Consider the following 24,856-nt stretch of genomic DNA (forward strand, 5'->3'; position numbering starts at 1 on the left):
ATCAAGCCCCCTGACCTTGCTGGGCTTAAGAAATGTGTATGTGGTAGAATCCCAGAAAATTAGGGGCATTTAAGATGTGACATAGCAGGGCAATTTTTGCAGCCGTCTCCCTGCCCTTTTATTCAGTTATTTTGAACGGGAGCTACAGAAGGCCACAAATATGCTCTTGCTTGGGAGAAATGCATCTGTATTTCTAAGTCAACATGGTCAATTGTATGCTACAATGCATAGGGCTAAAAACAAACAAAAGCCAACTTTAATTTACCACTCCATTCACAGATTGCAAAAAATGGTGTGGGGAGGGGAAGTGTTTGTTTGTTTGTTTGTTTGTTTAGGGATGCAAGTATATAGAACATTTGGGTGCTTGTCATAGGCCAACTATGGGGATCTGGTGACCACCCATATGCTATTAGGTGGCAGCTCTCATCAGCTGCAGCATAGCCATTTGAGTACCACAGGGCCTCCACCCATGCCGTGAAGACAGATTAGCCTCCTCCTCCTTCTCCTCCTCCTCTTCCTCCTCTAAAAAAGGTGGGGTTGTCTCTATCATTCTCCAATAATGGCACTATATCTGATCATTCATTGAGATGGGTGTGCCAGCCGGCAGCTGACCAAAGGAGTTCTATTCCTGCCACAACTGGCAATGCTAAAATGAAGATTATTTTAAGAAAGAAAAAGAAAAACCATTGCACCTCTGCCTCTGGTAAACCTCCCAACCTTTCCAAAATTTTCATGCACCATGGTGATGTCAGGCTTGCACCCTTGAAAGACCACTTTGTTGCTGCTAATGCAGCAAAAACAGCACAGGAAGCAAGCAGTTATGAGTTACTGGTCCCTGCAGCCACAGCAGACGCTGTGATTCTCCAGCTGTTTCACTTCACTTCTGGTGGCGTACTCCATTTTCTCTCAAGACAGACAGATGCCAGCAAGATGTAGGTTGGTGTATGTCTTTGCACATATTGAACTACTAGTGTTCATTTCTGCTACATGTGCTATATGAGCTGGGTAGGGGACATAGACCTATTTCCTACCTATTATAGATGTTCATTCGGAAATGAAAAACTGACTATATCTATCATCTATCTATCTATCTATCTATCTATCTATCTATCTATCTATCATCTATCTATCTATCATCTATCTATCTATCTATCATCTATCTATCTATCTATCTATCTATCTATCTATCTATCTATCTATCATCCATCTATCTATCTATCTATCTATCTATCTATCTATATCTATCTATCATCTATCTATCTATCATCTATCTATCTATCTATCTATCTATCTATCTATCTATCTATATCTATCTATCATCTATCTATCTATCTCTATCTATCTATCTATCTATCTATCTATCTATCTATCTATCTATCATCATCTATCTATCTATCTATCTATCTATCTATCTATCTATCTATCTATCATCTATCTATCATCTATCTATCTATCTATCATCTATCTATCTATCTATCTATCTATCTATCTATCTATCTATCTATCATCTCTCTATCTATCGTCTATCTATCTTATAGGCCTATACTGTATATAAATTTTGAATATCATAAATAGATCTGGAATCAACAGCATAGAGCTAATTTCATGAAACTGAATAGCTACTTGTTTGCAGTTTTGCCATCCATACATTAAAAGCCCATGGTTAAATTTTCACTTTTTTTTCAGAGGGAGAACTCTTGCAACAAAAATAGTCAAAGAATCTTATGGCACCCTAGACACTAACACATTTAATATGGCATAAATATTTGTGGACTCATGCCCTTTTGTCAGGGTTACTTAGCATAATATATTTGTTAGTATTTAAGGTGTCACAACACTCTTTAACTGTTGTTGTTGTTGTTGTTGTATTTGTGTATTCACTTGTGTATTTTTGCTCAGTATACTTAAGTCTTCTGCATAATTGCAGGCACCACATTGGATGATAAGTATGGATGCTGCCCTTCCTTCTGTAATTAAGACCACAAGATATTTTCCTCAGGGATGCATCTGGCTCCGTTTCATGATCTCTGTGGACACAAACAATTAGGTTCTGAATCTGTACATAGCATAGCTGGTTACCTCCTAGAGCTCCGTTTTATAACTTCCACAGCAGTCTCTAGGAAATTTAGCTTTGGTCTGGAGGATTGTTCTGGACTTTTTGATGACTGAACACCGGAACACGCCTTATATGCTAGGTGACATTAAGGCAGCATTTTCAGCAGATGATCCGTGACATTTATTTATTTAAAAAACCCTATCTATCTATCTATCTATCTATCTCTCTGTTGTGACGTGGGGTTTGTGATTTCAGCTCTCTTGACATAATATGCTGGAGACAGTTCTCTAGTAACACTTCTTTATTAAAGCAAACAAGACTGAGACTTGAGGAGGGGAGAGCTACATTTATAGGGACAGGGAACACGCTAGAAAGGATACATTTTGGAGGGAACAATCTCAGGCAATCACAGTCCTGCCTTTTGGAGGAAACCAATAAGACAGAGGATCCAAATACAGCAGCTTAAATGAACCAATAGTAGCTGTACCCTCTGGAACCAAAAGGCAGTTACTTTACCCTAATGCAATACAGACAATAATAATACAGATATAAAATCCTTTGACTCAATACACAACACTATCTATCTCTATCTATCATCTATCTATGTATCATCTATCTATCTATCATCTATCTATCTATCTATCTATCTATCTATCTATCATCTATCTATTTATCTATCTATATCTATCTATCATCTATCTATCATCTATCTATCTATCTATCTATCTATCTATCTATCTATCTATCTATCTATCTATCTATCTATCATCTATATCTATCTATCTATCTATCTATCTATCTATCTATCTATCTATCTATCTATCTAAACAAACTATCCTACCCTTAAGAACTTAGGAAGAACCTGATGGATCAATCCAGTGGCATAATGTTTCCACAGTGGCCAACTAGATGCCTATGGAAAGCATGCAAGGGCCAAGCACAGCAGCACTCCCTGATCCTGCGGTTTCCAGTGGTTGGTATTCTGAAGCATACTGCCCCTGACAGTTGAACACCTATATAGATTTATATTTATATACAATCTATATAGATTTAGGAGCAGGGTACAATGAATAAACTGCAGAGAAAATAAATCAGTACAAAATATTCTGACCAAACATTCTGACCAAATCATTGCGTGTGGGACAGTTTGGGGGCCCAACTAGAATTTTACCTGTCTTCTGCTATGCATCAAAGAAATCCCACTCTAATCCTCCTTATTGAAAGTTCCAGAAATCCAAAAGGAAGCCTTCACTTTCCACCTCAAAGAATTCAACAACTTCTAGGTATAGCTCCGATAACTTCCTGGACACCTGATTGCCAATGGTAGTTGCGTCCTCACTATCACTATCACCATAGAATTTCATATAATCCTGTTACTCCTGTTAAACTTGAAATATACTTCAGTATTACACATGCACACACACCATTTTATTTGTATGCTGCCTCTTCATAGTTAAAACCATGCTCAAGGTGCCTTACAACATGAAAAAAATACATATATGACTAAAGTAGAATAATAGAATTGTAGAATTGAAACGGACTTCAAGGGTCATCTAGTCCAGCCCCGTGCAATGCAGGAATCTCAGGTAAAGCATCCATATGCGACATTTGAAGATGGTCTATCGTATCTCCTCTCACTCTCCTCTTTCCCAGTAGTCATGAACAATAAATAAAACACATCAAAAAGTACCAGACTGAAAGTTTTCTACATAAATCACAAGAATATATAAAAATAAAAATAGAAAAAATATATCAGTAACAGCAACAAACGCCCCCCCCTCCGGAAAACCCCCCTAAACAACACACCAACCCAAGAGTCTGTTCAGCTGTCTCAACTTTTGCAGCTAGAGCCAGTCAGTGACCTCCCTAGGCCAGGTGGGAAAAGGCCTGAAAAGCAGGGAGCAGGTCTTTCAGGACTCACAGCCAAGATGATCACAGCTACTGTAGTATTACTGCAGGAAGTTCACACGGTCAAGTCCCAACATGCTCACTAGTCCAACAACAACAACAACAATTGTTATTATTGTTATTATTGATTGATTGATTGATTGATTGATTGATTGATTGATTTATACATACCCCACCCATCTGGCTGAGTTTCCCCAGCCACTCTGGGCTGCTCCCAATCGAGTGTTAAAAACAATACAGCATTAAATATTAAAAACTTCCCTAAACAGGGCTGCCTTCAGATGTCTTTTAAAAATAGGATAGCTGCTTATTTCCTTCACATCTGAAGGAAGGGCGTTCCACAGGGCAGGCGCCACTACCAAGAAGGCCCTCTGTCTAGTTCCCTGTAACCTCACTTCTCGCAATGAGGGAACCGCCAGAAGGCCCTCAGTGCTGGATCTCAAGGTACCGTACTATATTTCATACATTAGTAGACAATTTCCAAGCTGCACCTAGGAATCCCATTCAGTCTGCCAACCCCCCTTTGCTACAACTCCAGTGGATTTGTCATACTGGGGCCTGACACAATTCTGAAAACCTTGTCCTCTGACAAAGACCCAGACCTCCCCAAGCCTGGAGACTCTATCCCATTTCAGCACTGATCTGGAAGACCTTGGTATCCAGGGCCTCACCAGGCCTGCCTTCAGAAGTTGCCCAGGAAGGGCCCTTGGAGTGGACCCTCTGATTCACCTGCAGCAGAAGACAAAGGGGAAGGCCAAACTTCCTCCCAGTGTCAGAGAGCATAGTTGTCAGAAATTCCTGGCTCAGCAAAAGAGTGCATGCCTGAAAGCCCAAGTGAACAACTTGAGATTAAGGGACTCCTTGGGAAGAAAGGGCTCCTGAGGGCAGAAGTAAGTGTGTACAGCTGGTCCTGGATGGAGCCTGAGGGACCAGACTATATAAGCCCTCAGTTGAGGTCTGCTAGCTGATGGACCACCACGCGTCTTTCCCCTTCCAGGCCAGCCTTTCTCAACCCAGGGTCCAGACATGGTGTTGGACTCCAATTCCCACCATTCCTAGCCATCCTGGCCAGGGTCAGGCATGATGGGAGCTGTAGCCCAGCAACATCTAGGAACCCAAGGTTGAGAAAGGGTGTCGGAGACTCTTGCAACCTGTGTTTTGCCCTACCTCTTGACTGCCTTTCCATATTGCTGACTTCAGGATCTCTACTCAATTACTCTGTCCTCTGTGTTTGACTGTGTTTGATTCTGGCTTGCTTTATTCTGCTTGATTACAACTCCTCCTCAACTCTGTTTTCTGGCCTGTTGTGATTCAGTTCTTGGCCAGAGGTTGACCTTATGTGGAACTGTAACTCCAGTGGTTCGCTTTACCTCCCAATGGCGCAGTCTTCCATTGTCTCTCAAGACAGACGGATGCCAGCAACAACAGTATAAGTTTAAATTTTCCAAAGGCAGACTTCTACAATGTCCTTGTCATGAGTTTGCTGCAAAACAAAACAAAACCCAAATGAGCATTATACCAAATATCTTGGGCACCCCACCAGCCTCCAGTAGCTTCCTATGCACAGTTTCAAGTGCTTGTGTTGAAGCATGGGTGGTATTCAACTAGTCCTATTGAAATTATTAGACCTAACTTACTCATGTTCATTAATTTCAGTGGGTCTACTCTGAGTAAAATTTAATTGAATCCCATATCTTTCAGACACCTCCATTATGTTTGAAATGAATAAACAAACCTTATTAAAACTTACAAAACACCGCTCCCATGCTGATGTGTATCTCTGTTGTTGTTGTTGTTGACTGAATTTATATACCACCCTATACCCAAAGGTCTCAGGGTGGTTCACAGAACAAAATCAAAATATAAAACAAAATATATAATCGAAATAAAAACAACAACCCAGTAACCCTCCTCCCCAAAACCTCCACATTTTAAAAGGGCATAGGATGTCATTCAAATTAACTGAAGGCCTGGTTAGAAAGGAATGATTTTGTCTGGCACCTAAAAGTGTATAATGAAGGCACCAGGCGAACTTCCTTGGGGAGAGCATTCCGCAGACAGGGAGCCACTGCAGACAAGCCCCGTTCTTGTGTTGCCACCCTCCGGACCTCTCAAGGAGGAGGCACACATAGAAGGGCCTCAGGATATGATCTCAGGGTCCGTGTAGGTTCATATGGAAAGAGGCGGTCCTTGAGGTATTACGGTCCTGAGCAATTTAAGGCTTTATAAAACCAGCATTTTTAATTGCACCCAGAAACTAATTGGTAGCAAGTGCAGTCGGACCAGGATCAGTGTAATATGCTCAAACTGTCTACAAGGAAAAGTCAGCCTGTGTTCTTACTGGTTGCTCCTTAGTTATCACTTCCATGAGGAGGCTCACCAAAAGCTTAGCCCTAAACACTTTTAGGAGTGATCTGACTACTTTATTTATTTAGGAATTTTATGAAATTATTTTTATTATTTTTCTTTGTGTGGTTTCCATTCTAGTATATTTTATGCTATACAATAGAACTCATAACCTGCCTTGAATTATTTTTATCCACCAAGAGTTTTAAATATCCCAGCAAATGTCTATCATAAAATGTTATTTTCTTGCATAAAGGTTGTGGCTGCTAATGAACTTTGAAATAAATTAATAAAAATGTGCACATCAGATACTTAGCATTCTCATTTGTCATCGTTAAGGAGACAACTGATGTTGTACAAACTTTTTCATTTTTACTCTATGGGCACCAGTCAAAGCTTACTTACTTTTGAACAATCCCACAGATAGCAATGGGAATTTCTTAAAAGCAAATTTACTTGGCACAAAGCAGTTGTGCTAAGAGGGTTTTTAAAAAACAAAAACAAAAAAACAACTAGGATCTTTTGTAGGCCATTTGTAATTAAAGTGCTAATTATGAGCTAAAATTTCCACCTGTGCATAGCAAAGAAAGAAAGAAAGAAAGAAAGAAAGAAAGAAAGAAAGAAAGAAAGACACAGCTGAGGTGTGTACTTAATTTTAAATGTCAGAGTTTCTGTTACAAATTTCAACTATTTCATTCCATAGTTCTCCAGAGAGTGGGAGCAAGAGTGAGCGGGAGAAATTATATTAATTCTTTCATTTACTTGTCTAACTGTTTTTGAACGAATGAATGTGAATTAACAGTGTTATCCTTTCCTAACAATTATCTTTCGTTACTCTAGCTAGTTTAGTTCTAAAAGACAGTGCCATTGACAAGGAATGGTTGGGGGGGAGGGAGAGAACCTTCTCGGATTTTTTTTCAGCTCAGCGGTGGTAATGTTGCACTGAGCACTAATGAGGGAACCCCCACTGGTTTGCCTGCTTTGTGACTTTTCTATTTCATAATTATTTTTAAAACGCAAAACGACATGAGGTAGCCCGGTCATGCCTCTGCTACTTCCTGGTACCTCCGTGCCGCACTACAGATAGCAATTTGTTCTTGTAACATATATGTCTCTCTGGCCATTTTCATCTAATTTGTATGGGTTCTACCATTTCTTTTCTCTCTTTCAGGGGCCTTGCTGTGTGTGAGCTAGGGGGTGGCATGACATGCTTGGCTGGGCTTATGGTAGGTCTTTTCTCAATTCCAATCCTATTCAGAGGGAGGAACAAAGGGGAAAAAATGTTCCAGTGCCTCCAACTGCTGGGTCAGAGAACTGTCAACAGAATCAGCTGCGGTCAAGCTGCAGAGTCTTGAGAGACCTTCTAGATTGACTTGCTTTCGTATCATATTGATTTTATGGTTGCCTCGATGAGCAGAAACATTTTACCTCAGTGTAGTCAATATCTCTTGTTGTGACATTCCAGGCCACGTACGGTCTGTCTTTCATTGCCATAGCTGAAGCTTCCCCCCTCCTCAGATTATAGTCCCCCCCCCATTTGCTAAGATACTGGAATAGCCTGGCGAATCACAGTTGGAGCACCATGATATAGCTGCTAATGTTTTGCCTGCATTATTACACCAACAAACATGATCCAGAGCTCTCGGTAATTAGATTCTTTTGAATTAGATTGGCCATTCAGGAGCGTCATTCACCATTCTCTGGATTCTGAGTCATGTATTCAGGAGATATTATGTAGCAGTGCAGTGCATTAGACAAGTTTTTATGTCTCTACAAATAAAAGCATATTGTTACACTGATTGGCATTTGACAAACCTGTCGTTCTTACACAATGTGTCGAGGTTACAGCCCAATGTGCGAGCATGTCAAAGCTCACAAAAAAATTACCCTTACAAAGCCATCTGCCTGCAATGCAAAGTTATATGAAGGGCATCAGGCAGTCAGACAGAAGCAAGCTGAAAGGCAGAGTGACAGCCTCGTATGATGGCTCTACTAGATAAACAGAAGCCCGCAAATGAAAGCCTCTCAGAATACCATCATCCGCTGTCACAATGCAATTACGGAACAGAATGATAGCAAGATAGAGGCTCCCGCAAATGGAATGATAAAAGTATTGACTGATTTGATTGAATGATTAAAATAATGCAGACATAAAATGAAAAAAGATTGAAGACTGTTACAGAGAAATAGGTGAGGAAGCATGATACTGAAGGCTTGTCACTCCTGTCTTCACTTCCACACAGACAAGCATATTTGCTCATTGTTTGCTGTGCTCCCCCCCCTCTCTCTCTCCCCCCACCCCCACCTTCCAGGTTGCTATTTCTGCAGATGTCAAAGAAGTTCTGTTAACTGATGGAAATGAAAAGGCCATCAAAAGTATCCTTATTCAGATAGAAAACTGGTCTGTTGGACTCGTTCCTTTTTCACTACCTGAGCAACAATTGATATAAAAGGACAGCAAGGGGTCCATATAATATTATATGCATACGTACACATATCCACTGTAAGTAATTAAGAATATATAATGTTATTAAATAGATTTACAGTGTTCCCTAGGGGAAAAAATTCACACTCTCTTTTACATTAAAAAAGAAGTGTGCTTGTTCTGAAAGAAAGAATAAAGAAACATGATAAATACTGATCCCATGTTATGTAAGTATTCAAATCAGTTCTGTTTAAAGTTATACAACAGCAGACCTTACAATTCCAGTTTTGCAGATTTCCCAGTTGCTGGTCTACTTTACACTGGTTTTGCTTCAAGATATTGACATTTTATATTGAATAAATATATGTGTTACATATATATTTACCCATATCCAAAATTAGTCAAAATCAGTGATATCCAAAATTAGTCATACTCATAGTAGACTCAATTATTTCAGTGGGTCTTCTCTGAGTATCACTTAATTGGATATTATCCCAGCTTCTACTTTTTGTTTATGTTTAGACCATGTACACATAATATCACTCATAGTAACCTTTCCCTAACTTCATGCAAGATGCATCTCCACTCAGTTCATTACCAATTGCCCAGTATTTCTCTTAAAACAAGGTTTTCATTCTTGTATTGGAATACGTTTTATTAAATCTAATTAGTACATATGCAGGTAAACAAATTTGCACTTTAATATGACTGCAAATTATTCCCTCTCAGTTAACTAAGTGTCTACAATAGCATGCAAGCTAAGTCCCATAGTGAATATTAATGACTGTTAGAAATTGAGAGGGGAACGCAGAAGGTATCTGTTTGCTTTGGTTCTTGACGATAATGACATTTGCATGTTAGGGGTCTTCATTTAGTGGCGGAATACTGGCATGTCAAAGTTATGGAGAAATCTCTTTGTTAGTATTCACTAACAAATAGGTCCTTTTCCCCTCAATTTTATTTAATTCTGTTGTGAGGTTGTTGTTTTTTAAGGGAAACAATGTGTGCTTACAGTATGCATACAACGGAAATGCAAGGATATCGAGAATCAGACTTCAAGAACACTGTGCCCTCTTTGGGGGACCTCAATACAGCGATATCTGTGTCAAATTCTTGGAGAATTCAAAGATGAAGGCAGTTCTAGGTACTTATCCCATCTTTTAAGAATGTGACACACAGATGCTTTAAAATGGGGGTAGGGGTGAAATATTTTCCCTCTTATAATATTAAGCCAGGAAAATGTTGTTGATTTTTTTTCTACCTAGAATCTACAGTTTTGCAGTGTGCCATATAGTTATGCATTATACTGTTGCTTTCTCTAGTACCTCTGTAAAAGATGTACATGAGGAAAACATTTTTAAGAATCAATAGAGTTGAATCAGGATATATTATAACCAACTGAACTTATTTAACCTGGCTGATATTTTGCTTCCACTTTTAGATTTTTAGAATCACAAATTAAGCACCAGACAGCTTTAACAGTATCTCACAGGTCTATTATAAAGTTTTCTTGCAGTGTCAAAATCCTTTGTGTCATCCAATGATCTATTATGCAAATAAAACTTTTTTAAAAAACCAATTTTTTAGGAGTTTTGGATTTTGCAAAGCAAATCTGCCATGACAATCTAATTGGTTTCTGTTTCTCTATATAGTCAAAATATACTGCTTTGAAACAATCAATTATCAAATATACTTTAGATTAGACACTGCCCATATCAACTCACTGAATTGCAGCTGAGGACAGAACATAAACAAAAATATTACTGACCTCACACTTACATGGAAATAACACAAAAAATCAGTTGAATTTATTAAATGTTTTAGTATTAACTTGCAGAGCTGTTAAAATGCACAATAACTTTCAGTGCCATTGTCAGGATGCTTGAATAAAGATTTGTACTCAACTAGAAACTTCCCTGAGCAAATACGTTTCAAAAATTGTCGATTCTGTGATGGGGGGTTACAAAGTGCCTTGTTTTGTGCTCTGTTGTTGAGCTATTAAATTAAAATACCCTTCTTGTTTAAAATTAGAGTTTACCTTTGTCCTTTAAATTTCTTTAAAACTTATAAATTATATGCCACTTACTATATATATATATACACACACACACACACACACACACACACATATATATATTTATGTATAGTCAAAATGGTGTCAACCCAGGAAGAGAGAAAATCACAGTCAGAAGCCGGGAAATCACTAAGCAAGCCTGCTAATTATTCTTAATGGGCAAGATGAACACATTAAGAAACAAATGAATACATCAGCGAAATGTAATTGAAAATCGACCTGGCAATAGTGCTTTGCATCTGAGCATTCACTTTTATATTATCATCATTGTTATACTTATTATTGTTGCTATTATTAGCATTATTCATAGAGGATATCTAGGGGTCCTGCTTTTGTGTAGTTTTGAATTTGTTGGTGGTGGTGGGATTTGATTTACCTTTTTACTCCCCCCCCCCCAAAAAAAAAACCCCCACTGAGTGTATTGTGTCCCATCAGTCTTTGATGGGTTTATTGTCAATTCATTTGTGAGAGTAATAATTTCATTTACTACAGGGATGTCAAAGCATGTGCTCTCTTAATACAAAATCAATATATATCAGGTATAAGGAACCCAGAAGCCGGCTTTCATATTAACTATTCCAGTTTTTAAGCAATCTCTTTCCCTATTGTATAACATTTAGGGGTACCTTTAACAATAAAACTCCAGTGTGTTGTAGTGCGCCATGCAAACATGAATGTATACTTTTTAAAACTCTGCCACTGCTCATATAGCACCATATTATGGTATAAGAAGCTATAATGTATAGCCACACCTCCTAATCTGCACTGAAATTAAATTACACTTGTTAGTAATTGCATTGCATAGTAACACTACTGTTTTATTAATGTATTATTTTGTCTTAAAATTGTATTTCCTACTTTTTATAGTTTTATGGCTCTATTAGTAGTCAAATCAATTGCCAAAGGAAAAAAGGAAATGTGTTAAAGGTGAATTTGGTAATGTACCTGAACATCAAACTTGTATTTTCTAAATTTTAATGAAATAATGATCTGAAATTCATGCCTTGGTCCAGTCTACAGATTTCTTAGCCAGATCTCATTCTGAAAGTTATGTGGTATATGTAAACTATTTGCACTAATGTAAATACAGCTGAGAACTTACACATTCACTGATGGAGACTTTCAAGGAGGAGAAATGGTTCGGGAAGCTGCTTAAAAGTGATCTTTATTTTAGCTTTTTGTTTATCATTTACGTATGAATTGAAATATGGTATCTAGAAATGTGAGACAAGCTTAGAGTGTATTACAATATCCACAATGCAACCCACCCCCACAAAAACCAGTAATATTATAATATAGCTATATTGTGTATGGCTCTCCAAATAATCTTAGAAAATCTAGGTTTTAAAGAGAAGCTTGAGAATGGATTCTGGAGAATAAAGATTTATGCACTATGTAAAATATGTTGTTTATGATCCTGCATCCAGCTATAAACATATCCTATGTAGAAGTTATTTTGATTTGAGTAACAAATGTTCGTGTATGTGTGTAGGATGTAGTTGGATGCAGGTCTGAACCCTTCATGATTACACAACTAAAACAACATTATTGAAGGCATATTTTTTTAAAAAAAGTATACGATGTATTATTAGCAGATTTGCTTAATTAACCAAATATTACATAATTCTTTCTGATATTAGTCATGCCTTTTCCTTTCTCTATGATTCGGATCACGGTGTTACACAGAACACCATGGAAACATGTCAAAATAATAATAATTCAAAACCCAGAGGGCTTTTTTTAATGTATTTTTCACAGCAACAACATTATCTCTACTGTTTTGTTACACACACACACACACACACACACACATGTCTGTTACGTTCATGAACTTCATTATTATGGCTTTCTGAGCCTCTGTTACTCTCAACGGTGATGCATTAGAGAAATGTGTTTTTCTTTGCAAACGCCACTAATGTGATTTGCAAGCTGCTCCTGCGGCAACTATATCCATGCCAGTGCTACAAACACCACTATGCTGGGATTCCCCACAAGTCTATGTGTGTCATAATAGCATCGCTATTTGTATTTCGCACATAAATCGGTGAGAATGGGAATGGGGACAACTCACCTAGGACAACTCCCCTAACAATATTATTATAACCTCTATGTCAGAGCAAGTCTACCTGCTAAATATAAAGCAGCCTGTTGACCTCACATTATCACTGGTCAACGACATAGCAGGATTGAATTGCTCCTCTTGCCTCATACAAAACGCTGCTGTAGCTACTTCAGGGTAAGCCATTTCGCATGTCCATGGTTTTTAAGGCCGGTGTTGAAGGCAATTCAAAGCATGTATGTCTGGAAGGATGCTCTCCTGGTTTTGAGGTTAGGCAGTAATTCTAAACAGAAGTGGGTTTTCTTGAAAGCCATGGGACTGATTTCCAAGCAAATGGGATAAGGAGGTACTGGATTTCTTCAGGAGGAAAAGTGGATAACAATTTAATAAACAACAATAACAGGCAACTTTCAATAATTTCTCAGTTCACTGGTTCCAATGAGAAAGTGCTGGTACTTTGCCATGAATGATGGTGAGAAAGAGGAGGCTAAGAGACCGATGTATACCCCAGGGTGATTTGATTTTGGGGTGATTTCTTCAATAATCCAGAGTACATGTGTTTCAAGGGAAGTTCAGGGGTTATCAGCCTGGTCCCTACCACCCACTAGTGGGCGTTTCAGGATTCTAGGTGGGCGGTAGGTGGTTCTACAGCACAAGTTGAATCCTCCTTCCATCGAGAACTGGTGGGCGGTAAGGAAATTTTACCATCAAGAAAGATGCATTAGTGGGCAGTAGGTATAAAAAGGTTGACTACCCCTGGGCAAGTTTAACTGGCATAAAGTGACTTTCATGTATATCTGTTTAAAAGTTAGGGTTCCTTCAGCTACCTCTCACATTTGATGGCTAATTATGACAAATTTTATCCATTTTACTTTCCATCGGGGACCAAAGTATCCTTGGTGGGATGTGTAAATACTTCAGCAAGCTTGTGATGGGAGTGGGAGGTGCTGCATGCTCTGAGGGTGAGGGTGGGATACAAATAAATTATTATTATTATTATTATTATTATTATTATCATCTAAAGGTGCAGTCAAGGGTGGATGATGTCTGTCAGTGTTGTTCATCTCAATGGGGCGCACATTCTGATGTGTATTCCCAACCACAACTAGTCATTGTGTGTTAGCCCATCACTACCATGAACATCTGGAATGTGATGCCTTCCAGATGTTGTTGAACCACAACTCCCATCAGCCTGGACCATTGGCCATGTTGGCTTTGACTGATGGAGTTGGAGTCCACCAACATCTGAAGGTCACCACACTGACCATCTGAGCGTGATGCAAATGAGCCGCAGTGGTCCTCACATTGATTAACCAAGATTAAGTGGCAGTTCTTGCGCATGTGTGCTCATAATATATAATAATGACTATGGTTGCAGAAATATTTGCCATGAAAAATTAGTAGCTTTTGATCCGTCAGTTTTATTTTATGGATGATTCTTAACCAGTGTTATAGATGTAAGCGATATAATCAGAAGAAACCAAAAGAAGTTCAGAGCCCAAGCAGTCTCAAGCTGGTAAGACACTTCTTATGTTTCTTTTACATTGTTTCTGTATGAATTTTTACCCATGCTAAATGAAAGTAGGATGAGGGTGAAGCGCTGGCTTGTTTTCAGACTTGTGCTTGGCTCTCACTTGGAATCAATTTTGTCAGACAAAAATTATATACCAGTCTAGCATGTATTGACTGAACACTTAGTTGTGGTTCGAGGACCCGATCCCCGCATAGTGGAATGAAAACACAAGGACACGTGATATAAGGTTAACGGGCAAGAAAAGGCCACAACTTTATTGATTACAGCAAGTGAAAAGGTATCGGCTTAGGCATTGGATTACGTCAGCTGACTCCACCCACTCGGAGAAGGGTGAGTCTAAAACAGGGGGGTTTATTCACCAGTAGGTGAAGCCTGTTGATGCTAATCCAACTATAAGCTCTCCCCTGATGTCACCGAAGGTCGTGCCATGGCCTCCCGCCACGCAGGCATCGGACAGAATACACGACCGCTGGATTCCTTTAACGGAATACCCCAAAATTGAAGGCGTAGGCGATGGCCACACCTAGCCCTTCGACACACCACAACACATTATTCCAATGCCTAAGAATGAGGCCGGGAGGCTGGCGCCGCAGCAATTTAGGCTGCTGTACACGCCCCCTCAAAGGCACCTGGTTGGGTGCCTGGCCGTGGGCGCCAGCCAGGTGAGTTGGAGGCAGGGGGCTAACGCCCCCTGCTTGAGGCGGAGACCAGCTCCCGCCCACAACCGCTCCCCTCTCTTGCAGGAGGAGAGTCTCTTTTTATGTTAATCCAAACTGCTTCATTTCAAAATTCTGAAACATATATTGCTTTGCATGCACAAGAAAAAGTAACTTGTGCTACACATCATCTACCTTTAGCTACATGCAAAAACATCATTTTTAGTACTGGCCACAGTGGTGTAGTGGTCAATTTTGATTCCAGGAGGCCATCATGACATCCCACATAAACATACTCCAAAGGAGAGTCCCCAATTAGAGGCAGCTGTGTCGACCCATTATTACACATAGGTAAACCCAGAAGTATCACACCAACAAGCAGCAGTACACAGCGTAAAATCTGATTTATTAGACTCAGCATAACTGCGATCCTGTCCATTGTCTTCTGGAATGAAGGTCCCTTGAACTCAGTGGTGCTTACTTCTGACAGCATATAGAGTCAGTTTGTAAGACACATAGAGCTTTAACAAAAGATCTTCAACCAGCTGAAATGTAACCCTTAGCTTTTCGTTAGAAATGCAAGCAGGCCTGCAAAGAAGGGCTGCCATTTTAATTGCTAACATTAAGTAGCGACCCCTTCAAGGAAAAGAGAAGAAGGGAGGGCCAGAGGTCACTGGTAGAACATCTTCTCTGCATGCAGAAGGTCCCACTTTCAATCCTTGACATCTCTGGCTGAGAGGGACTCACGTCTATAATCCTGGGGACCTGCTGCCAGTTTGTGAAGACGATGCTGAACTAAATGAACGGATGGAAGGATCTGACTCAGCTTCCTATGTTCCTGTGGAGTATTCAGCACTACTTGGTTATTTCCCTCATTCTCTGACTTCTTCTATGCTAATCTGTCACAAAAACTTGGAAAGCTCAATAATACCTCATTCGCTTTGCCTCAGCATCATCACTTCTGCTGTGAAAGGTGTCCTACACTGGATTCCCCCTCTGTTACTACAATAAAATAACTACTACAATTACAACAACTAATAATAATAAATACTTCATTGATGGCCATAATCAAACTCAGCAGTATCCCTGCTGAAAGATGTGTGAAGAGCGTGAAGAAGCGTTCACTAAAATATGTATGTAGCAGACACTACTAAGTGATTCAGGGTGGCGCTGTGGGTTAAACCACAGAGCCTAGGACTTGCCAATCAGAAGGTCGGCGGTTCGAATGCCCACGGCGGGGTGAGCTCCCATTGCTCTGTCCCTGCTCCTGCCAACCTAGCAGTTCGAAAGCTTGTCAAAGTGCAAGTAGATAAATAGGTACCACTCTGGCGGGAAGGTAAACAGTGTTTCCGTGCGCTGCTCTGGTTCGCCAGAAGCAGCTTAGTCATGCTGGCCACATGACTCGGAAGCTGTACGCCAGCTCCCTTGGCCAATAAAGCGAGATGAGCGCCGCAGCCCCAGAGTCAGTCACGACTGGACCTAATGGTCAGGGGTCCCTTTACCTTTACTAAGTGATTTACCACAAACTAGACATGTTTGTTTTTCCTCAGGGGCTGTTACAGCTAGAGACAGAATTGGATTGCCCTTACACTGTAATTAATCTATGTTTAAGAAAGCAATTAATGTCTGAAGCTACCATATACTAAGTCAGACCATTGTCAGTACAAGTCAGTATTAGCTATTCTTGCCAAGGTTAGCTCTTGGTACTTGAAGATCAGTTTGAATGTAGGTGCTCGTGATTGAATCTGGGTCTTTAGGAATGCAGCGTAATGTACTGTTACTGAACTGTTTCTATCAAAAGATTCAGATGAAAGCATGTTTGAGGCCGGGAAATGTTTTCTCCCTCTGCTCTAACTGTCTCTCTGTCTTGTTTGGAGGCCGGAACACAACTCAGTGGTGGACCACCTGCTTTGTATGACAAAATTTAGGTTCCAATCTACCTTCTCTGTCCTAGAGTAAGGCTGTTGAAGTCCAGCTGCAGCCTGCTCTGATGTTTGAGGTTAAGGGTCAAAATGGAATAGCCAAAACCAATGTTGTATAGGTCGGTTTTAGGCCCATTTTAAGGGACATTTACTTAATATTTCAGTTCCAACCTGGAGGCAAAACCATTGGGCAGCTTAAAGCAATTATTCCTTTTTTATCATACATACCGAACTTAATACAATCCCATATCATTTCAGGTTCCAAGCATCCAAAATAAGTGCTTTTCTTAAGACCTTAAACCCCTCTGATTTCAGCTCACTGTGAACAGACCCCTGTTTTGTTTCACGCACACCCATATGTAGGTTTCAAATTGCCATGTAGTGTGTGCAAGACTTCATCTCTTGTCAAGATTTACAACCTGGTCTTTTAGATATCAATCAAAAGCACATTTTCAACAATGTCCTCATTTACATTTATCTAATGTTTAAGGTCATTTGTGATCATTTGAGTGTATTTCAGCATATGGAATCAGTGAATAATAGATTTCAGCTCCATGCTGTGAAGAAAGATTGTGTTTTTACAAGACATAATGTTGTTTACTGGGTGTTAATAATCACTAATTAATAAACATATCTAGATTTCTAAAATGTTGCATTTTCTGTGATGGAAATGTCAAGTGTTTAACTTGCTGAGTGCAATAGCATTCTCTTCCTTCTCTGCATAAAATAATTTAATTACAGAAAGATGTGCAATGTTGTACTGCAATATAAAGCACGTTGGTCTTTCCAATTTGATACCTATAGATTCCCATTCAATTATTTCATATCAATAAAAATTGTTTATAGCATACTCTGTGCTATACTACTATAAAACAGTTAGCATTGTGCAAATATACGGTAAATTTTGACTAACATCCTTTTACCCATTTTACTATTTTATTTCTATATCATTGTCTAATATCTCTCTCCACCTGAAAAAATATACTTTCAGGCAATTTCTACTGAAATTAACAGGAGCTTTCTCCCAACCAAATGAGTTTAAGCATATTTTCAATTAGTGAGTGGTCTTACTCAAAGTTGTGTAAACAGATAATGGTTCCCTTGAAACCTAGGCCTTGGCTATATTTTAAAATCATTGCTGCACATATTTATATCCCTAAAATAAGATGTTCTCTGCTACAGAATTGAGCTCTATGACCAGATAGATCTGTTTGGTAGCTAGGATTTATCCTCTCTGAGTGGAACCTCTGTCAGTTTTCGGTTACATTGCTACAGTCAGGTGCCTGTGCCCTCCACAATTAGAAAATGGTTGGTGGTTCTGCCATTCTCACACTTCTGCGTAGGTTGTACATGGAATATTGGAGAAACAGTATCAACAATAGCCTTTTGTTCCCCAAATACCAAGGTCCCTATTTAGGTTGCCCTACTATATTTTATAGTATATAGTAATATAGTACTATATTTTATATTTTATAGGGGACGCGGGTGGTGCTGTGGTCTAAACCACTGAGCCTCCTGGGCTTGCCGCTTGGAAGGTCAGCAATTCGAATCCTTGCAACGGGGCGAGCTCCTGTTGCTCGGTCTCAGCTGCTGCCAACCTAGCAGTTTGAAAGCACATCAAAGTGCAAGTAGATAAATAGGTACCGCTCTGGTGGGAAGGTAAATGGCGTTTCCGTGTGCTGCTCTGGTTTTGCCAGAAGCGGCTTAGCCATGCTGGCCATATGACCTGGAAAAACGGTCTGCGGACAAACGCTGGCTCCCTTGGCCAGTAAAGCAAGATGAGCGCTTCAACCCCAGAGTTGTTCACGACTGGACTTAACAGTCAGGGGTCGCTTTACCTTTACTATATTTTATGTTGAATGCATATGTCTGTGTAAGGCTCAGGGTGGGGGTGGAATGCTTTCAAACAGTTATGGCCCATATGTCTAATACAAAATACAAAAGAGAGGTGGCCAATTATGCTTCTTTAAACATTTTATTAACCCTCGCATTACATCACACGTTATGCCTTCCCCCTACATCCTCTAGTTACCATAACTGTTGGGGGATTCTTTTCCCACCCACCTTTCTATGAGAGAGCCCAGGGTGCTTCCCACCCTTTGTTCATGGTAGGATCACCTGCAGTCGAATTTCAGTGGGGTGACTTCTCTAGCCTTATTATCTGAGTGCTGGGAGGAGTAGTCCTTCACTTCCTGGGCCTCCTCTCAGCTTGTGCCCAGAGGCTCCTTCTTCTGCCGCTGACCACGCTATCTTTCTCAGTTACATCTGGAAGATATGGGAGGGATTGCCCTTCAAGCAGGCACTTTACTGTCCTGGTCTTCTCTTGCCCTCTCTGCGATCTGGTTTCCCCCACTCTTTCTGGAACTGATCTCCCCCCTCTTTCCTGTGGGTGGTTCTGATCTCCTGCTCTGCCCAGGAGGGAAGGCAGAAGCAGGACTTGCACCCACAGGGTCCCAAGCCACTTAGCAAGGCATCCTCATGCTTCCCTTCACGCTTCCCTGGCGCCCACTGTGGGTTCTTCTCAAATCTCCCATAGGGGAAACCCAGCTTGAAGGTGCTGCTCCAACCATCTCCTTCTCCTCTTGGCTCCATCAGAGATGGATGGTCTGACTAAGACTGCTGCTGAACAGGTTGCTGCTTCTGCTGCTGTGTCTACTGGCAAGATGTCTACCTTCCTCTACACACTCCCTCCATGGAGCCTTCTTTTTTACTTATCAATTTCATAAAATTTATACAATGCTTGATTGTGTTCTTTAAAAAATACAAAAACCTTCAAAGCCGGTTTACAAAAAATAAAACAGAGAAATCAGCAAAAATTCACAACCATACTTTAAAATACTAAAACAGACTAAAATTATCTCAACTTTCTAAGCATCTGGGGAGGCTCGTCTAAACAGGAATGATTTTAGCAGGCACCAAAAAGAGAACAGTACACATGAAGACAAAGTCCATATGAAGTCTGACTAGTGCAGAATAAAGTTGAACTCTCATTTCCCATGTTTGGGAAACTATGGTAGTATTGTTATTGTTTAGTCGTTTAGTCATGTCCGACTCTTCGTGACCCCATGGACCAGAGCATGCCAGACACTTCTGTCTTCCACTGCCTCCCACAGTTTGGTCAAACTCATGCTGGTAGCTTCGAGAACACTGTCCAACCATCTCGTCCTCTATCGTCCCCTTCTCCTTGTGCCCTCCATCTTTCCCAACATCAGGGTCTTTTCCAGGGAGTCTTCTCTTCTCATGAGGTGGCCAAAGTATTGGGGCCTCAGCTTCAGGATCTGTCCTTCCAGTGAGCTCTCAGGGCTGATTTCCTTCAGAATGGATAGGTTTGATCTTCTTGCAGTCCATGGGACTCTCAAGAGTCTCCTCCAGCACCATAATTCAAAAGCATGAATTCTTCGGTGATCAGCCTTCTTTATGGTCCAGCTCTCACTTCCATACATCACTACTGGGAAAACCATAGCTTTTACAATGCGGACCTTTGTTGGCAAGGTGATGTCTCTACTTTTTAAGATGCTGTCTATGGTACTAGTAATGCTGCCTAAAAATTGCTTTAGCCCTTTTTTGCCACTGCATCACACTGCTAACTCGTGTTCAGCTTGTGATTGACTACAAACCCAATATACTTTTCATATGTAGCCAGCTTTCCCTCATCCTATACCTGTGCAAAATGATTATGATTAACTTAACAATTTTTTTCCATTTGTCAATGATGCATTTTATTTTGTTAGCTTTGGCCCATTTTTATCAAGGTCTTTTTGAATTTTATTACCATATTATGAGATGCTAGCTACTCTAACATTTACGTCATCTGCAAATCCCGTCATTGATTAAAATTTTGGAAAGTATTCATGGGTTCCATGTGCCTGTCACAGGAATTATGTCAAATTCTAGTGTGCCTTTTCATTTCATTATCTATAGGTTGCCTACTTTATATTCACAATTTCAAAGCACCTATGATGGAATTAGTCAAGGTATTTAACCTTAGTGACCATACATGAAAGCGTAGAGTAGTTGTGTTTCCAATTTCACAGCCAGTTTTGTCTCACCTTCTCCCAAAGGCCTTTATGATGCCCTTTCCAAAGGCCAGGCTAAGTTTCACAACTCTGCTGGAGATTTGTCATCACTGTGGGCTTTCCAGTAGCAAAGTGACCCATGATGACTTGAATATTGCCCATGAGAATTGGCAGCCAAGGCACAATAATCGGAACATCTGAGGTTGAACAGTTTTCCAGTAGCCCTGGGTGTAAATCAGGTGCTGATATCAAGGTCAGAGAAAGCAGCAGACTGCCTGACTGTAGACAAAGCACAGAAATGTACCTGATAAAAATAAACCACTTATTCTCAGAGTATATACAGGATATTGTCATAATCTCATTTTATCCTACCACTGGAGCATTTAAGAATTCTTGGTAATGCATCTGAAGATCTACAGTAACGGCACTTCAGATTTCTAAGTACCGGTACTTGGGGGGAAATGGATACCCTATTAATGAGAAATAACGTGTAACTTTAGATGTCCTTGGAAAGTCCTTGGAAAGTTACACAGTGAAGTGAAGACCAGTGATAGACTGGAAGGCCAGCTCAGTAGTAGGATATTTACCTTGCATACATAAGGTCCCAGGATTAATCCCTGGCATCTCCAGGTGAGACTTGGAATGTACCCTGTCTGGAATCATGGAACGCCGCCACCAGTCAATGTAGATAATATTGAGCTAGATAGACCAAGGGCCAAAGCTGATCGCCAAAGAATTGATGCTTTTGAATTATGGTGCTGGAGGAGACTCTTGAGAGTCCCATGGACTGCAAGAAGATCAAATGTATCCATTCTTAAGGAAATCAGCCCTGAGTGCTCACTGGAAGGACAGATTGTGAAGCTGAGGCTCCAATACTTTGGCCAACTCATGAAAAGAGAAGACTCCCTGGAAAAGACCCTGATGTTAGGAAAGATTGAGGGCACAAGAAGAAGGGGACGACAGAGGATGAGATGGTTGGACAGTATTCTCGAAGCTACAAACATGAGTCTGACCAAACTGCGGGAAGCAGTGGAAGACAGGAGTGCCTGGCGTGCTCTGGTCCATGGGGTCACGAAGAGTCGGACACGACTAAACGACTAAATAACAGCAGGGCCAAACAGAAGGTGCTGCTCCTCAGTAGCAGAGCACATGCTTTACAGATTTGAACCCTGGCATCTCTGGAGAGCAATTGCCAGTAGACAGTCCTGATTTAAAGGGACCAATAGTCCAACTCTGTAAGAAGCAGCTTCCTAACAATCTTAGAATCTCCTCCACTTGGTGATAGGTAGAGTGGTGCAAATAAAATGCATATGGGGTGCCACCAAGTTGGATGATATCTCAGGCACAGTGACCTTGTAAAGTCCCATAATGGATTGCCTTGGACTGACTTAGTCTGCCAGCACAGGGGACAGACATAGCAACTGGGATGATGCAGTTTCCTATATACCAGCTGCAAAGTTCATGACGCACACAGTCTGAGAAGGTGTGTCACACAGTTTGTTCCTGTATGGTCACTATATTGTCAATATTCAAGGCATCATGGGTGACTTTGCTACTGGGAAGCTATTCTGTCACTCAAAAGGATGCCAGGGTTCTGTGAACAGCCTTTCCTGGTGCGTGGTGATATAAAGTTGTGCATCTTTGTATTCTCCTCAATAACCCTGGAGAACTCTTGCTAGCCGCCATACACAGTCCTGAGCTAGATGGACCAATGTTCTGAGTTGGTGTAAACCCATATTCCAATATCGTCTTTACTCTTCCAGGTTGTTAAGTGGCAATCTTTCCCACCACCTGCTGCTTCATCCCTTTAATCTGAAGTTGCCATGTATTGAACCTGTGGAACTTTGGCGTGTGAAACATGTGCTCTGCCCCCGTTCTGCAGTCCCTCTCCTTGCAAACATAAAGCAAACAGAGAGAATGGTCTTAGCCTAGCCATCTACTTTATTTCATGGTCCTTCCCTGTCTCCAGCAATTGTGCAACCCAACAAGGACTGTACATGGTACTGTTTCTGCACATTTGAATGTGTCTTAAGTACACTGTGTTAAACAGATAGGGCCTTCAACCTGCCTGAAGAAAGTCATCTCCCCCAAGTTGCCACCATATCTACCTGATGCTGAAGAGCTTGTTTTTTCCCCTCAGTGAAAACTACCAATATATATGGAAAGAACATTGTTCTGCCAGAAGGTGGCAGAAGTAAAATAGGCACATGCTAGCCTTATCACCTGGTACAAGAGTTCAGGGTGTGGAAGGCTACAGATAAAATCAAATCTTAATTCTCAAGGTACTTCTTCTCAATGCATTAGATTCACACTGTCATCAGTAAGAGTCTTTCTGGCTTGATCTAGTCATTTTAATCTGGTATATAATTGAAGAGCTATTTCAAATGAACCCTCAAGTACAATACCACTTCATTAAGCACATCTAAACTGTTCCTTGGTTTGAATCTGGTGCCTCAACCAAGAAAACAGGCTAAGAATGTCAACAATCTAAGGCTAAGAATGACCCCCTCTGGGTTCTGATTCCACTTTCTCAAATCCTGAGTATCCTTGTCCTTTTAAGCTGAGCAAGGATGTAAGAGAAGAACAGGTGATAGAAGGGAATAAAGAGAGATTTATTTAAAAACAATAAAAACCCTCAGTACCTTGTGAGCCACAGTACTTTATCAATATACTGGAAGTTTAAGATGCGTGTGTGTGCTGAATGTCTAGAAAACAGTGGATCAGAATAATAACTTAATTTCAAGTATTTGATACAGATACTTTAGATTTAGTTTTTGTGGTGTGAAGTATTATTTCAGATCTTCTCAAAATAGAAATCCCAGTGAAAAGTTTAGATATTTCAGTGTGCTACCAAGCCAGATTCCAGGTGCTCTTGCTAACATATAAGAACATGGCGTCTGACTATATGAAGAAATTACTGTTCCCATATACGTAGAATTGCTCCTTTGTTAAGATCAGAGGTCTTATAGGGAGCAAGAGCAGAAAGGAGAAGAAAGTTCTCTTGCAGAAACAGAGGTCCGTTGTGCCAGCAGAACAGCAGTGCTGGATACAACCCTCTATCTTTATTGTGTGGATCCCAATACTTAATTTACAGGGTAAAATATTTGCAACTTGGGGGGAATTTCTGGAAATCTTAGAAACTGTCATGGGTATCACAAAATACCCAATTCACAGAAGAAAAACTGTCAAAACTGACCTGCAAAAAAACCAACATGGGGAAAGCACTGTGCCTCCCCCCCCCCCATAAGAGAAATTAAAAAGGCAGGAGCCTCACCCCAAACAGGCAACCCTCCAACCAAGCAATAAAAACCACAAATGTAGATACACACAAAAATAAACTGGGTAGTGGGGGACATAAACTTGGATTGGGTACTGTTTACAGATTTGTTAAAATTTAAGTGGCATATAAATTGTCCAATTTTATTTTATTTTTCAACTGTGATGCCCAGAAGCTATTTTCCTGGTGGTGGTGCTATTAGCTGAGGCACACTATATAGTAAACCCGGGGGGTGTATTTCCTATGGTGGCACCAGATGAATGGAACTCCCTGCCCTCAAAAATAAGGCAGGCCCAGCTGTGATCAACTTTTGATGCCTACTTTAAAAAGACCTAGCTGTTTATTGAGGTGTTTGCTAGGTAATAATTCTCAGCTTGGGATAATTTCCAGCTTTGCTGACTATAGTGGATGGAATCTTAGAATCCTAGAATTATAGAGTTGAAAGTCACTCCAGGGATCATCTAGTCCAACCCCCTGCAATGTAGGAATCTCAGCTAAAGCATCCATGATAGATGGCTACCCAACCTCTGCTTAAAAACCTCTAAGAAAGGAGAGTCCACAACCTCTTAAGGGACAGCTCTTA

At 40.4% G+C, this 24,856-nt stretch overlaps 1 protein-coding gene across 3 annotated transcripts in view; it reads left to right on the forward strand.

Annotated features, from left to right (window-relative positions):
- Positions 1-24,856, forward strand: part of CAMKMT (calmodulin-lysine N-methyltransferase) — a 247,424-nt gene that overhangs the window by 190,801 nt on the left and 31,767 nt on the right. For all 3 annotated transcript variants that reach the window (XR_014562774.1, XM_083733738.1, XM_083733739.1), the window contains exons 5-7: positions 7,482-7,536; positions 8,623-8,686; positions 14,324-14,384. Coding sequence is in view for 2 of the 3 variants with exons in the window: in XM_083733738.1 (XP_083589864.1) it covers positions 7,482-7,536; positions 8,623-8,686; positions 14,324-14,384 (180 nt within the window). In the remaining variant the exon portion in view is untranslated. The remainder of the gene's footprint in view (positions 1-7,481; positions 7,537-8,622; positions 8,687-14,323; positions 14,385-24,856) is intronic.

Source organism: Podarcis gaigeae, assembly GCF_964106915.1.
Source record: "Podarcis gaigeae genome assembly, chromosome: 3".
Classification (NCBI taxonomy): domain Eukaryota; kingdom Metazoa; phylum Chordata; class Lepidosauria; order Squamata; family Lacertidae; genus Podarcis; species Podarcis gaigeae.